Below are 13107 nucleotides of genomic sequence, written 5' to 3' on the forward strand. Positions count from 1 at the left end.
AAGGTGGTCAAGAGGTACTAATTTTCAGTTGCAAGATAAAAAATAAGTTCTGGGAATGTAACGTATAGTATGGTGACTCTAGTTAATAACACTGTACTGTACAGCTGACCCCTGAATATCATAAGTATTAGGGGCACCTATCCGCAGCAGTCCAAATATGCGTATAACTTTTGACTACCTTAAAACTTAACTACAGTCAGGCCTTCACATCTGTAAATTTAACAAACTGGTTGAAAACAGTATTTTTGATCCAAGGATATGAAACCTGAAGATACCAAGAGCTGACTGTATTTACTGAAAAAAATCTGTTTAAAAGTGCACCTGTGCAGTTCAAACTAGTGTTGTTCAGTATCAACTGCATATATGAAAGTTGCAAAGGAGAATTTAAAGTTCTCATCACAAGGAAAAAACAACTGTATCTATGTATGATGATGGATGTTAACTGGATTTATGTTGTGATCATTTTGCAATATATACAAAAATCATGCATATCTGAAACTAACAGAATGTTAAATATCAATTATAACTCAATAAAAACATCAAATGTATGGTATTTATTTTTTGGAATATAGGCAACAAATGAATAAAAAATGGTATTTTTTTATTCCATAAAAAATGGAGAGCCTGATTAGGAGAGAGGATTTACTTAGAATTTATGTTTGCATAGCAATCACGCAGTAGTTTAGGGGGTAAATGGTGGCTCGTAAAGATTACAGGAAGCAATTCATGGATGCTGTCATTGTTGTTTAAGTTATTATCATTGAAAAAAATATCCTGCTATTCCATGAGACTACTGAGCAACAAAGAGCTCCTAGGAAAGACCAATCACAGAAATTATTTTAAGGCCTAAAGCAATGACCCTATGGAACATAGCTTTACTCTTTCACCACTGTATATGATTAAAGCAAATATCAAAGGAAAATTTAGTGTATTTCTTCATTTAAATAATCCAAATTTTTGAGACAATGAAAAAATTAAAAAGTGAAGAAGTCCAGGCCAATGCCTCTTTCACTGCAATGATTTCCTTTAGAATATCTGTAGAACAGTTCTTGGATTCAAGTTGTTTTTTAAAGAAAAATTTCAGTTAGACTCTCAGAAAAGCAACCATGAATTTTCTTTGCATTATTATTTACTTAATGTAAACAATGCAATTTACATTAAACACTTTAATTTCAAACATCAGATATTAACTAAATTCATAAATTTTGCTTTAATGAGATACCTTATCCATTATACCCATTGCTTTAATTTTAGCAGATTCACTGCCGAGTTCATTAAGCTGATGTTTTCCTAAGAGTAGTTCCTGAGGAATTTCATCATCATCACCTGAAAAACCAAACCGAACAAATACAGCTTAGGTAACAGAAATAGCTCAAAATAGTAAGCCTAACTTTTAAATAAAATTTCTGAACACCAAACACTTCTAAAACAACAACCTAAGACAGGGGTGGGCAAACTTTTTGACTCAAGGGCCACAATGGGTTCTTAAACTGGTCCGGAGGGCCGGAACAAAAGCATGGATGGAGTGTTTGTGTGAACTAATATAAATTCAAAGTAAACATCATTACATAAAAGGGTACGGTCTTTTTTTTTTTTTTTTTAGTTTTATTCATTTCAAACGGGCTGGATCCGGCCTGCGGGCCGTAGTTTGCCCATGGCTGACCTAAAAGATCTCTGTAAACCTCAAGCAAACCCTGAATGAAAGAGGACAGTGATTAAAATTAGAGTTATAAGATGGGAAGAGGAGATAAGTTATCTTTACTACTTTGGATATACCCTCAACCAAGCTTTCTGCCCTAATAGGTTAACCTGCACAGACTACATCAACAGTCTCCCATGCCCTCTGGCTTCTGTTTAGGTTCAGCCAGTGGAGTGCCCAGTCAAAAGATCAAAGAGAAGGAGAGTGAGTGAGGTCAGGGTATTTGTATCCACGACTCCTTCCTTGCAAGGTCTCAAGCTGCCCATGTACTCTGACCAAAAGGTTACCATTTTTTGAAGGCAGCTCACTGTACAACTTGTTTTCCCCTACTGAGTAAGCTTTGGTTAATTCTCTTTACCCATATTTCTCTAGGTGTAGACAGTAACACTTCCATGACTGTAAACCCTGGATTCTGGAAATATTCTGCCTCCACTTTTGTAATTAGTCTCTTTGTAAATAATTCCTTCTCAAATTTATCCTCATTTGAGAGTGCCCTATCTGTTGGGAACTTAAATGATATGGAAGACAAAGGTTTCTCAACACAGAATTGGAAAGTTTTAAAAATGAAGAACTGATACTCTCAACAACAGGGAGACATATTAATAAAATTCAGGCAAGTAACTCTTACAAAACAAATACTTTCGAAGTAGAGGGTAATATACCTTTCATGGCATTTTCAAATAGATAAACACTGTAAGCAGTATTTTATAGAAATTTAAAAGTTTTATATAGTTATGATCTTTACATATTATTATAAAACTAGAGGCCCAGTGAACGAATTTGTGCACTGATGGGATCCAGCTGGCCTGCCCCAATGGGGGCCATTGAGGGCGGGCTGGCTGGGGCGAGGGGCCATGGGTGGATTGCTCTGCTTGGGGGCGGGGTCGCAGGTGTTCCAGTTGTTCCACTGTTTGGTCAATTTGCATCTTACCCTTTTATTATATAGGCTATATAGGATGATTACATTATTCTATTGTATTCTAACTGGTTTACTATTCTATTTTTCTATATTAGACTATGTATTACATCAGGTCATTGAATAACATCATTTTAACATTTTTTAATAACATTAATAAGAAAAAACAATTGATTGCCGGCTGTGTCCACTGTCTGTGTGGAGTTTGCATGGTCTTGCCATATCTACATGGGTTTTCTCTGGGTACAACCGTTTCCTCCCTCCCAGGGATGTGCATGGTAGGTAACTGGCATGCCTAAATTGTCCTGGTCTGAGTGCTGAGGAAGGGATGAGAGCACCAGGAATAGCATCCTGTTCAGGGGTGGTCCCGCCTTGTGCCCTGAGCTGTTGGGATAGGCTCTAGCCACCCACAACCCCAAACTGGAATAAATGAGTTAGAAAACAATCATCTTGCTTTTTATTAATCTTTCTTAAATATATGTATAGCTCACATTTATTTCAACGTTCAAAATAAAAGTGTTTTGGGTCTTTAGTTAGAAATTTGGTGATGTTTTGTGACTAGAATTCTGCCACAGGATTTTAACTCTTTTTCTATCAATTAGCCTATGATAAAATTGGCTTCATTATACACTGTTTTACTTGAAGTCACAGTTTCCAAGAACCTACTGAGGACATTAAGTGAGGAGTTACGGTAGATAAAGCCAAGGGCTGGGACATTTATCTTTACTTCTCTAAAACTAAACATACTATTGACAAACAGTAAGTATTCAATAAATATTAGCTTTTAGGATAAATGATTAGAGGGATTGGTTCCCTTTTTTGCATCTTTGCTCATATTAGCTTTCCTCCTTCTGTAGGGCCTATTCAAGTCTCATATGCATAGACTTCCTTAATTACTCTAACTTGTGGTAGCTGCACTCTCAGGATACTTAAAACATATTAATAATTAATTTAATACTTGATTTTTATACTAAAGTTTTCAGTTTCTTGATATAACAGACTAGAGTTGACAACTAGATTTTAAGTTTCTTGAAAGCACAGATCATGCGTTTATATCCATTAATGTAACTGGCAGAAAACTAGACACATAGGTAAATAAATATATTTCAATTTGATTTTATATTTAGAGATAAAAAAATATACTTTAAAATTATTTTACCAAATGCAGTAAAATCCATATCTTCTAAATTATCCAAAATATTTTCTATTGAGGCTGTGAATCTCTTAAAAGTTGAAGAATCCATCATTTCTGTAACACAGGAATAGAAAAAGCTTATTATGTTCACATTCCAATTAGAAAATGGAAGTTGAAGAATATGAATGAAAACAAATGAACTAAAATGTTACCTTCAGGTGTTAGTTTTGGTTCATAAGCTTTCCTCTTCTTCTGTTTTTCTTTTTTCTTCATTTTTCTAGCAACTAAAATGAACAAAAAGAAATACTGAAATGCAGGAATGACAACTTAAAATATTTCTATTTGTGTTTCTATTTTCTTCCATTAATCAAATATCTAAACAATAATCACTGTCAATCCAAACTAAATTATATACTTTTGTCTTGATTAAAAATTAGGAGTTGTTAATTAAGTCATAGAAATATCAAATATTCTTCAAAGATAAAGCCCTAAATTTAAATTGGCTTATGTAAGAAATCTGTTGACACTGATGAATTACCCTCACTAAGGCTGGGAGGAGGAGAATAATCTTCCATGTCAGTATCAGATGGACTTCGGTTTCGATAACGACCACCACCTGAACTCCTTCTTCCTTCATGAGAGTGGCCACTTCTCCTATGATCCCCAGAGCTTCTTCTGTCACGCTCTTCATATTCCCAAGCTTTATCATCATCTTTTTTATGTCGTTTCCTAGAGGCTAGAAGCAAATCCCCATGACAAATAATTTACCTCATTTAAAAAGACTATTTAAATATGTATTTTACAAATGAACCACATTGGGGGTAGGGGGGAATCTACATTGTATGGGACTATGAAATTCTGAGTCATTCTGTTTAACTAGAAATATAAATTAGGGTATAGAAATGATTAACACTTATTTTAGCATTACCAATTTAGAGAAAGATTTTTACATTAACTCAGTTTGCTAATAAATATAGATATGAACGTTGTGAGAAACCACACTGCTCATTTCAAAGAAGTATTCAGTGTCAGTAAAGACAGTATCTAAAATTTAGGATTAATTACAGCGTGTAAAACAATCTTTATCTAGGATTTGGATGAAACACAGAAACACCTTAAAGCATTTAAATTTTTAATGGGGAGCATGGTTTGGAGGAAAAGCAAACTTTTGAGAAAGTGTTACAGAATATGGGTAACTGTGTATACAATCAGTTAACAGCCAAGTTAGGCCCACAACTTAGCTATAAAAATTCAATAGACTTTGGTAACCTAACATCACAAGCCTATAGAGATAGAATAAACGTGTATAGTTGTACATACTCATATACAATGAATTCAGTTCTCCAGCAGTACACTTGCTTAAGCCCAAGAAGAAAGCTTTTAAGCTTATGCACACTACCTAAGCATATTTATGTATGCTAGTTTGAATCCTTTTCCCACCCTTCCAGAAGTTTGACATTCTGCTAAAATCACCAGTACTGAGAGAAGCTGTTAGGCAGAACTGGCAAGCGGATTTTATCAGACATTTCATCTCTGACCAACTGGGAATAGCTGGCTAGAGCATTACGTTGAGAATAATTCTGAGCTCTGAGACAGCATCATATTTCAGTAAGAAAGACTGATTCAGAGGCAAGGTGGGGTGGGAAGAGATTGACCAAAGAACTTACATGCATATATGCATAACCCATGGACACAGATAATAGTGTGGTGAAGGCCTAGAGCAGGGGGTGGAGTGGAATGGAAGGGGTCAATGGAGGAAAACAGGGTACATCTGTACTATTTTTAATAATAAAGATAAATTTTAAAAAGATAGAAAAAAAAAAACCTGATTAGAAGTATCTGTTCACTGACTGCTGAAGGGCAGTGTAAGTGGCAAATATTTATCATACCTGCTCTAGGGTATAGCACCACCAAGTTAAAACCAAGATATAGAACTAATGTGTTCTACTTGGGATCATACACTGGCTATTGTAGTAAACATCTGTTGACAGAGTCTTCTAGTCTTTTGTGATCATGGTATCTCCCCTGCTAGGTAAGTATGAATCTTCTAGTCTTTTGATCTAAATTTGACACCCCTGCTTTCTTGTAACTGGCTTCTATGCTGGCTCCCTATCTACGATCAATATCAAATAGTACTTAAGACAAAACTCTTGCTTGAGTTCTCTACCTGTACCCGTGTCCTTGTGTGAATAATCAATGTCTATATCCTGGCTAATTGTACTATTACATGCCACCCCAGCTATTTCTAATCAAGAATCTAATTTTGCTTTTGGTTCTGGACCATTCTGTCCAATCTGCTGATAGTATGACAGAAAAAGATAATTTTGTTTCCTCTTCTTTGTGGTCATAAGCTTGACAGAGCAAGACGGTTCATAAAAAGGACAAATGTAAGTGGATATACTTAAGCCTTCAATGATTTTCTTCATGATTAGGCATAAATTTGACTATAAATTATGTAAAAAAGAGGCAGGATTTCCTCCTCTTTTATGACTAAGGTACATTCCAGTACATTCTTTTAGTGAGGGGATGCTTTATATATCAATATAGTTAGGTGTGTGTGCGGGTCAGAGAACAGGTCTTTTATGGATACCGTTCACTAAATGTTTTTTCAACAAGTTCTTGAAATATCTACCAAATCTAAGGAATGACAACTAACTAGTAATATATTTATATATGACCTCAAATATGACCTACTCAGCCTTTTTAAATTTTAATTTCATGACAAATCTATTTCAAGCTCAATTCTATTAAGAAAATGCTTGAAAAATCTTATAGTCGTTAGCAAATACACACACTATACTGTATTGGTAGTAATTTTCAGGCACTGGAAAACTTTTGTTAAAATTCACTAAACTTTAGGCCGTTTGGATGAAAACGGAATGGAAATTAGAAAAAAAAAACTTCTATGATATAATATGTGTTGCAATAGGCGATCAGGATCCCAATTCATTATGACTAGCCTGTTCTTTCTCTGTTTCTCTCATTACTCTGGAAACAGGGGAGGTGCTTAATAGAGGGTGGGGCAAAAGTAGATCTATAATTATGAGTATGCAAAACAAGAGTGTATTCTTGTATTATTTGTTAGTAACTATATTATTTTCTATGTAAACAACTGCAAACCTACTTTTGCCCCACCCTGGTGAGGTACATAAAATATGACTAGGGAGTTTTCTACCCTCCCTTTTACATTTCATCTTTTCTCTCTTTAGCTTCTTATATTTCCCCTCCTCCTACTCCAGACTTTATATTTGTGCTGTGACTTCCAAATCTGTGTGACCTAACTTTTAAAATTCTTCCCCCTCTGCTTTAAATAAACTATTTCCTTAGTTTTAGATTTTGGGGAAACCAATTTGATTGAATTGCAATAAAACTTTGTTTCTAAAATTCTCTAAGTAACATAAATTTGCTACTTATGTTCATACTACATCTGTATTTTGTATTGCACTATATTTTCATTATAATGTTTTTCTTGTGGTATAATGACAATTTGGTTGTTTGTCAACTATCAATTAAAATCCTTTTATCAAAAAGTAAAATAAGATAAATTCCTTTTATCACTCACATCAGTGGCCCCAGAGTTGACTTTTATATATTAGTTGTACAGAAATAAACAAAGAAAAACAGGCATCTGCTCTAAGATCTCTTGAAAATCCCAGAGAAATTAAAGATCAGTTTCTCTAACTAATATTAGTTTTCAATATACTTGGGCATAAATATAATGGGATCCAGGGCTTTAAGATGAAACTATGTGCTCCCCAAAGATGAGACAATAGCTCTCATAATAGAAACAAGTAAAAGAATAATGGATACATTGATAACAAACATGAGGCATGTGTGGCTCACTCCCCTATTTTACACTTTGTGGGCACTTCTGATTATGCTGTCCTTTCTACTTAACTGTGAGGTAGCTTTAGAATTCTCATCAGCTTAATAATACAGGAAGCCACTCTCAATTAATGGGAGTTGACGTGCTATTTGAAATCAATCTGCAATTAAGGAACTTTTTTTTTTAGCTATTCTCTTTAGGAATGACTGATGTATTAGGGGGAGAGAGGAAGAATGAGGAGAGGCATGTATATAAAGGGGAGCGAGTTTCTGAGTCACTAGGTCTCCTTTCTCTTCTCTCTTCCCAGAGCATATGTTCCCAAATGATCAAAATGTGTGATTATAATAAAAAATATTAACTTTAGCCACTGAAATATAAGGCATGTAAATACATCTCATGATAATACAAATGATAACAATTATACATATAATTAAATATGTCAGATTAACTTTGCTATATATTTTATTTCAATTTTAAAACTTTGTTCAGATTTGTTCAGTATTCATAATCTACTGCTCATAGCTCAAGAGCTCACAATTTTAAGACGATCAGAGTAAATGAACATTGATTAAAAACTTTGGAGGAGGTGAAGGACTTCCATCAGCAATACACATTTAAAAATAGCAGCACGCATCTGTCCTTCCTGCCCTTGCTTGTCACACCTCAATCTATGGACACTAGGTGAAAAAGGCAGAACACACTGGTGGTCTTCCCACTTCTTTTGGTCATAATGACTAAGTCAGTTGGCACACAAGTGAAGATCTCCCACAGTCTCTTTCCACTGAATGCCGTTTAAGTCAAACAAGGTTGCTGACCCCTCTTGGCTAGGCTCAATTCTCTTGCTCCAGAAGAAGGAAGATAGGGATAAAAGAGAAGAACTTTTTCAGTGGACCAGTAGGAAGACAGGCGAGGTATAGCAAGTCTAGTGCAAAGACAGGTGATCACAGTGTTGTAGAGAGGTAGCTGTGTAGTGAAGAAGCCAGCTCTGGAAAACAGTGAAACAAGGGAGGAATTCCAGGACACAGCTGGGCAAAAGGAGAAGCCAGGTCCAAACCACATAGATAATCGGTAATGTGGCTAATCCATTCATAATTTAGTGATAGTATGGTTTTAAATATTTTTTCACCAGGCTATCTCCTACGTGTCCTTTAAGACTCAACTCAAGTGTCACCTCTTCCAGGAAGTGTATCCTGAACCCCCAGTATGATTTCTGATGCCAATCCAATGTGTTCCCACAGCACCCTGGATTTACTATTATCACTGTACTACAACTGTTTACACCTCCCCCCTCCCCATTCGAATGAAAGCTCTTCAAAGACGGGCTACATCTTATCTGTATTTTTTTATTCTTAGTGCTTAGCATATACCATAGTAGGAGCTCAATAAATGTTTAAGTGCACATAGACACATACGTGTTATCTGATCACTAATTATAGACCACTAAAATTTTTTTTCTTGGTGCCAACTGATCTCATCTTTCACATATATTTTAAGTAAAAAGAAAAAATCCTGCTATATTAAGAATTACAATCATTATGCTCTTGCTAACCCAAAAAATTATAAATGAGACAAACACATCAATCTGCTTTTTAATTCTAAAGTAATAATAGTTATGTGATACTTACATTCAAAAGTTCCATCACTATCGTTATCTTCATCTGAACTGATTTCAGCATATTTTGGTTTTTCATTAACTGTGCTACGCTTGCGTTTATTCATTTTCACACGTTCACAAAGTGGCATGGTGGATTCAATTTCTGCCAGGAGTTCAGGGGGTAATTCTTTTAACACTGATTGATCTATACTACCTATTAAATGAAAGTTAAGAAAAAGAGGTCAATCTGAAGATAAAAGAGAAATTTTAACTAAATTACCACAATGAAAATAAAATATAAGCATTTACAAAAGTTTTCTAAGTCACTTTTGTACCTTAATAAAACCCATTTATATTTAAAACTAATCTTAATCCTAAACTGAAAATGCAGTGTTTATACATTATTTCATTATATAACAACTTTAAAAACATGATAATAATAGATAGCTACATCATTAATTTTTGATATAATGCCCTCTGAAAAAGCTTTCTGAAACTAGAGATCCAGTGGCATTATCAAGTATATTTGGTGGCTATATATGGTGGCTAGGACAAGAGTTTTATATGCTTTTATCTATCAATGTCTATTTGAGAGGCATGATAATACCTTTAGTATTATGCAGAATTTCCTCAAACAGAAAATACAACATATGCATTTAATTGAAAATAATAGAAACATGAAAGATAGGTTAAATAGAACAAAAATATTTTAAAATATAAACGTCTAGAACTGAAAATAATTCAAGTCTATTATGAAATAAGTTCATATTTTCCCATGAAAGAATAAAGGCAGGATAAATATCAATATAATCCAGTAAAAGCTATTAACATAATACTACCTAATCATACACATACATACACAAACACACAAACAGTTGTTAGGAAGAAATTAATTATCATCCTGTTGAAAGCTAAAAAAATAAAAGTAAAAGCAAAATCTATTTTTGACATGTTCTTAATGATGATTAAAGATGACAATTTTAACTTCACTTACCCATGTAAATCTTGAAATGCAAGTATAAAAATGATGTCTTGCCTGCTAAATTTTAGTAATTGGGAGCAAAGAATACCATATTGGTTTATAGCGGGGAATATTAGTAATCATATAATCAATATTAATATGGTAACATTCAAATGACAATAGTGCTTATGTAAAGAATGAAAACAAATCATGACAAAAATAAATGGGATTGATTAAAATAAGTTCAAAGCCTCAAGAATATACAATACTAATAATTTAAGAATATAAAACAAATTATTATTTTAAATGGAATCATTTTTTTAAAAAATCCTCACCCAAGGATATTTCTTCCATTAATTTGTAGAGAGAATGAGAGGGGAGGAGAGATGGGGAGAGGGGAAGAGAGAGTAAAACAATGACTGGTTGCTTCCCGCACCCATCCCAACTGGGACTAGGGATCGAACCTGCAACCAAGATATGCCCTTGACTGGGAATCAAACTTGAGAACCTTCAGTCTACAAGCTGGTGTTCTAACCAGCCAGGGCTACAAGATTATTAAAATCAGAAGGCATCGTAAGAGTTAAGAAGTCCCAAAGTCACTGATTTGATAACAAAGAGTTTTGTTTTGTTTTGAAATGGGAAAACACTCCTGAGATTAAAATAAACCACTTCAGTTAATGAACTCTTTGGAACTAAAGCTTCAGATAATGGAAACCAGTCATGTTCAGAAATAAACCAAGAAAACTCACATAAACCTCAATTTTATAAGCCATAATAAACATCTTAGGCAGGCATACTGTAGTTCAGTCATAATTCTTTCAATAACCTACCCATATTACAGAGGAGCAGCATCAAATAAATCTTTAACTCAGGACCAAAAAAATATTCAGCAGTGCAGGTTATCAATCTGACGCTCTTGTGACCCCTAAGTGAGTTAACATGGTTTGAAGACACATATTTTATGGTGTTAACGGTCCCTAAATGCAAGCCAACCTCCTTATTTGAAGCCACTGATAGGAAGAGCATCCAAGGAGTATAATCTGCTGATGACATAGCCTTGAAAAGGGGTAGCATTTATGTGACCGAAACAAAAGGAGGCTACATTCATCGATGGCAGGACAGTGAATGCTCCTTCCACAGAGAATCGAAGGTTACCTAGCCTGATGGCAGAACTCAGGGTACAGAGGAACACGGTGCACTGCAGATCAAAATCCACACTGAATGTAGGAACATGGAAGATTGGTACTAAGAGTGTTGAGGTCACAAAACACTGATCTCAGAGGAACTGTGACATGTATATTTTCACAATTATTTGGAAAAAGCAATAGCAAACTGGGAGAAAGGAGATATCACTTTCTGGTACTAAGGCTTCTTGGTGGAGTAAAAATGGAGCCGAAATTCATATATTCTACAACAGATGTTAACAGGGTGATAAAAAAGGGATATGTTTATAATTGAGGAGATGGGGGTCTAAATTTAAAAAAAAAAGAGGATCAGGTAGATTAACATCTTCTGGAGGAAAAGGATCAGCAAATACATAATTTACTTTATTTTGATGGTTTAGGACAATGGTTCTCAACCTTCCTAATGCTGCCACCCTTTAATACAGTTCCTCATGTTGTGGTGACCCCCAACCATAAAATTATTTTCGTTGCTACTTCATAACTGTAATTTTGCTACTGTTATGAATAGTAATGTAAATATCTGATATGCAGGATGTATTTTCATTGTTACAAATTGAAAATAATTCAAGCATAGTGATTAATCACAAAAACAATATGTAATTATATATGTGTTTTCTGATGGTCTTAGGCGACCCCTGTGAAAGGGTTGTTCGACCCCCAAAGGGGTCGCAACCCACAGGTTGAGAATCTCCGGTTTAGGATAAATGGAAGTGATGAATACTGAGATAATTTAATATAAAGTTGCCTTACTTTTGGTAAAGAGGCAGAAACCCCAGGTACTGGCTAGAAGCCAAATAAAAATTTTTTTAAAAAAGGAAGAGTAGCAGTTATTCATCTGTGGCAAGGGAAGGGTGATCAAGGTCAAATAAGTTTTTAGTTATTCTCTTTTTGATGCACTTTGAGAAATACTCCTGTAATAAATGCAAAGAATCACTTTATAATCACTACATACTGTTATAACCTAAGAACTGACAAGTTTCCTTTTTAATTTTAGCCAGCAATTTTCAAGTTGTGGGTTTTGACCCCTTAGTAACTTGTGAAATCAGTTTTGTGAGTCTTGACCAATAGTTGTGTTTACAACGAAAGTGAGAATGCCAGTGCTTTAGTTGAAGGGTAGGTAATATGTTTGTATGTGTGTTATTAGATCACGACATGCATTTAATTTCTTATCTTAGGTCACAATAAAATATTTTGGAGTTTTTTAAGTTTTATGGTTGCCACCTCTCTCAAGGTAGGAGAGTCAATTCATATAGAAAAAGCTCATCTAGGTTAATCTAACCCAATAATGCGTGGGCTAAGCCTAATGTTTTTTAAGCTATAAATTCAATGAAAGATAATAATTTGAGTAATATACTCAAAATTAACCAAATTGATTTTACTCATTATTACGTTGACAGAATACTTTGTAAAAGATAGCTTAATTATCAATGGCTATAATTCTGATATAAAAGCTGCCAAAGTTAGCTCTGAAGCCCTGAACAACCTTGGATTACTCAGAAATTACTCTTTAATTTCTAATGTAAATCTTTCTAAAAAGCCCTGTAAACCCCCCCCCCCCCTTTATTTTAAACAAGACAACTTCTTGATTCATGATTACCGTTAAAAAGCTCAAGTTTTCCATGATGCTTTATACTAAAATACCTTTAGGAGTTAACTGCTATGCATAAAACTGATTGCGACAATATGAAATGATTTAGGCTTTGCTTCTGAGTTCTACTTTTAATTTGCTGAAATGAATACACCCAGACTTTGCTAATAGCGTAGACCAAGCATGTCAAACTCAAAGGCTAAC

General features: G+C 34.5%; 1 protein-coding gene across 4 annotated transcripts in view; it reads right to left on the reverse strand.

Annotated features, from left to right (window-relative positions):
• The window catches only part of NIPBL (Nipped-B homolog (Drosophila)), a 138683-nt gene that overhangs the window by 84416 nt on the left and 41160 nt on the right, over positions 1–13107 (reverse strand). For 3 of the 4 annotated variants that reach the window (XM_006761751.2, XM_006761747.2, XM_015562639.1), the window contains 5 exons: positions 9202–9384; positions 4289–4486; positions 3963–4034; positions 3775–3864; positions 1223–1326 (listed from right to left, as the gene is read on the reverse strand). In XM_006761751.2, coding sequence (XP_006761814.1) covers positions 1223–1326; positions 3775–3864; positions 3963–4034; positions 4289–4486; positions 9202–9384 — 647 coding nt within the window. The remainder of the gene's footprint in view (positions 1–1222; positions 1327–3774; positions 3865–3962; positions 4035–4288; positions 4487–9201; positions 9385–13107) is intronic. The other variant, XM_015562638.1, reaches the window with a different exon arrangement.

This window comes from Myotis davidii, unplaced genomic scaffold (genome assembly GCF_000327345.1).
Source record: "Myotis davidii unplaced genomic scaffold, ASM32734v1 scaffold496, whole genome shotgun sequence".
NCBI classification, from domain to species: Eukaryota; Metazoa; Chordata; class Mammalia; order Chiroptera; family Vespertilionidae; genus Myotis; species Myotis davidii.